At 41.3% G+C, this 2,891-nt stretch overlaps 1 protein-coding gene across 2 annotated transcripts in view; it reads right to left on the bottom strand.

Annotated features, from left to right (window-relative positions):
- Positions 1–2,110, bottom strand: part of GHITM (growth hormone inducible transmembrane protein) — a 25,880-nt gene extending 23,770 nt beyond the window's left edge. For both annotated transcript variants that reach the window (XM_006872451.1, XM_006872450.1), the window contains exon 1: positions 1,946–2,110. Coding sequence is in view for 1 of the 2 variants with exons in the window: in XM_006872450.1 (XP_006872512.1) it covers positions 1,946–2,074 (129 nt within the window). In the remaining variant the exon portion in view is untranslated. The remainder of the gene's footprint in view (positions 1–1,945) is intronic.
- Positions 2,111–2,891: the final 781 nt, after the last annotated feature.

Raw genomic sequence — 2,891 nt, 5'->3', positions numbered from 1 at the left:
ACCCAAGCCATGGTATTTTCAATAACCTCATATGCATGCGAAAGCTGGACAGTGAATAAGAAGACTGTAGAAGAATTGATGCTTTTGAGTTATGGTGTTGAAGGAGAGTACTGACAGTTCCATGGGCTGCCAAAAGAACCAATAGATCAGTTTTAGGAGACGTGCAGCTAGAGTGCTCCTTGGAGGCCAAGATGGCCAAACTTCGTCTCTCATACTTCTGACATATTGTCAGGAGGGACCAGTCGCTGGAGATGGATATCATGTTTGGTAAGGTGGAGGGTCAGAGAAAAAGAGGAAGCCCCCCAATGAGATGAACTGGCCAAGTGGCAGCATTTATGGACTTAAGCGTGACAACAGTAGTGAGGTTGGCTCAGGATACGGCAGTGTTTCATTCTGCTGTGCATAAAGGTTGCTATGCGTCAGTATCGACTCAATGGCACCTAACAACAACAACAACAAACGGTATCTATTAAAAACTTTTAATATTAGTTTCACTTTGTCACGTTAGAAATGCTCAAAAAAGGGCAATCCATAACATTAAGCCAAAAGGACTCCTGGTATGGTGCTGTAAGATAAGCATTGGACCACATGTTCGGTTTGAATTATAAGGCTGGCAGTTTAAACACACCAAGTGCTCTTCGGAAACCCTATACAGGGTAGTTGTGAGTTGGAACTAGTACAACTGGCATCTCACATGGCTCAGCATTTTCCATTTTAAGTGAGCATGTTGGCCTCAGCAAACTTTTGGCTGGATGGGTGCTGAGAGTTTTGCATACAGATCGGCGAACTCAAACAGCTGTTCTTTCCATCAGTCTTTTAAGCACAAGTGAAGCTGATACAAGACAATTTTACGGAATGAGTCACAACTGGAGATGCTCTTAAATTAGCCAATAGCACTGGCAGAGAGCAATCAAATCAGTGGTTTCTAGAGGAACGGTTGCTGTTAATTTGTTGTTAAGTGCCATAGAATCAATTCAGATTCGCAGCAAGCCCCCACAGGGTCTCTGAGGAGAAGTTGGTGGGTTTGAACCACCAACCTTGTTATTAACAGTCCAGTGCTTATCCTACAGTGCCACAGTAGGACTCCAGGAGAACGGGTATGTCTGTTACAGACAAGACAAGGCTGTTAGTTCAGAAGATTACGGTGACTGTTTTTGGGGTGCCATAGGAGATCACCTTCATAAGAGTTTCTCAAAAGACATAGGACACTCCTGGAGGCTTACTATACAGAGACGTTGTAAGAAAATGGATTACTGCACCGGTGAGGAAAGGGCCAGGAAGTTGTACTGAGAATTCTTTTCCATCACGACATTGCACCCGTTCCATTTTTTGAGTAGTCAGGGCTGGCCTATGATAATTTCACTAGGAAACTTTACTGCATCCACCTGACAGCCCTGATCTTGCTCTGTCAGATTTCTTTTTGTCCAAAATACTAGAGAACATTTAAAAGAAACACGATTTGAATCCCCTGAGGATGCCAAAACTTGCCATTTGATGTGGTGTAAAACAAAGAATTCTTCTGAGAAGGGTTGTTGTTTTTAAGTGCCTTTGAGTCAGTTCCGACCCATAGCAATCCTGCACAAGGTTTCCTAGGTGAGGCTGGTGAACTTGAACTGCTGACTTTGTGATCCAAACTGACTTTTTCAAGACATGGAAATACTACCTTCCAAAGTGTATAGATCTAGACACATCTATGTCGAGAGACACTAGCTTCACATTTTGATTTTTGTTTAATGAAGATTTCTGTGATTTTGTAGCAATACTTTTGTGATTTACCCTTGTCTATGTGATAAGGATAGACTAATTGGGAGAAAGCTGGTTTGGGACATTATCAGAACAAATTATTTCAATAAATTATTGAAAGTGCTAAGTTTCAATCTCTGCCCTAAAAATGGCCCAAAGGGATAAAGATAGACAACATAAAAACATTCATAGTTATCTTTACCCTGTTAGGTGTTAGAAGCCACTGATTCTTTGTGATGGAATTCTTTAGGAGAGGAGAGGGCTTGGTGAAAGTTGGGTGGAAAGCTCTGGAAGGAAGAATCCGGAGACACACAAACCTTGCGGCCAGCATGGTGGTACACCAGGTCTCCTGAGCAGATCTGAAATGCTAGTTAGAAACACAGACAAAAAAAACAACAAATTAAAACCCACAGAAGAATTAACTACGTGAGGGAAAGACACAGAAGACAGAGGCAGAACGAGCTATCTTTAGTAGGAAAGATAAATGAGAGCCTTTAAAAATTTCAGTGATGAATCTTCTGCCTGTTCTTGTAATCAACAAACCCATTCCACAGAACTCAGTTTGGAATGAAGTCACAAAGTTTAAGTTTATCTAATTGCATGATGCATGACTCTGCATATGTTACAGGTCTAACACAACATGAGTATTAGTACCTTAACAGGATTACAAGGTGTGATAGCTCTGGCATAAGATTTATAACAGCATTCTGTGGGAAGATTTAAAGGAAGAATCTGTGTATCTTTTCAACAGATGAAGTATGTCATCCCAGGTCAATGATGAGTACTGCTTCAAGGTCATACATTACAAAACTAAGAGAACACCAGAAACCAAACATTCCAAATTTCAGTTGTTGCCAAGTCAGTTCCAACCCATAGCGGGTTTTTGAGGAAAGGCTGTTGGGTTTGAATCAGTGACAACATGTGAGAAATATCACTTTCCTCCAGGTTAAAATATAAAAATAATCAAAGTAAATGAACCTATTATGGTGTGAGCCGGAGAGAGGATTCCAATTCAATGACACTATAAAGTGAGCAGCGCTGCCCCCCATGGCTCCCTTGGTTGTAATCTGAGGGAGCAGACTACCATCTTTTCTCTTGTGCAATGACTGGTGAGTTTGAACCCTTGACATTTTAGCTAACAACCCAGT

The sequence above is a fragment of the Chrysochloris asiatica genome, unplaced genomic scaffold (assembly GCF_000296735.1).
Source record: "Chrysochloris asiatica unplaced genomic scaffold, ChrAsi1.0 scaffold00198, whole genome shotgun sequence".
NCBI lineage: Eukaryota > Metazoa > Chordata > Mammalia > Afrosoricida > Chrysochloridae > Chrysochloris > Chrysochloris asiatica.
This window is presented reverse-complemented; position numbering and strand designations above follow the sequence as displayed.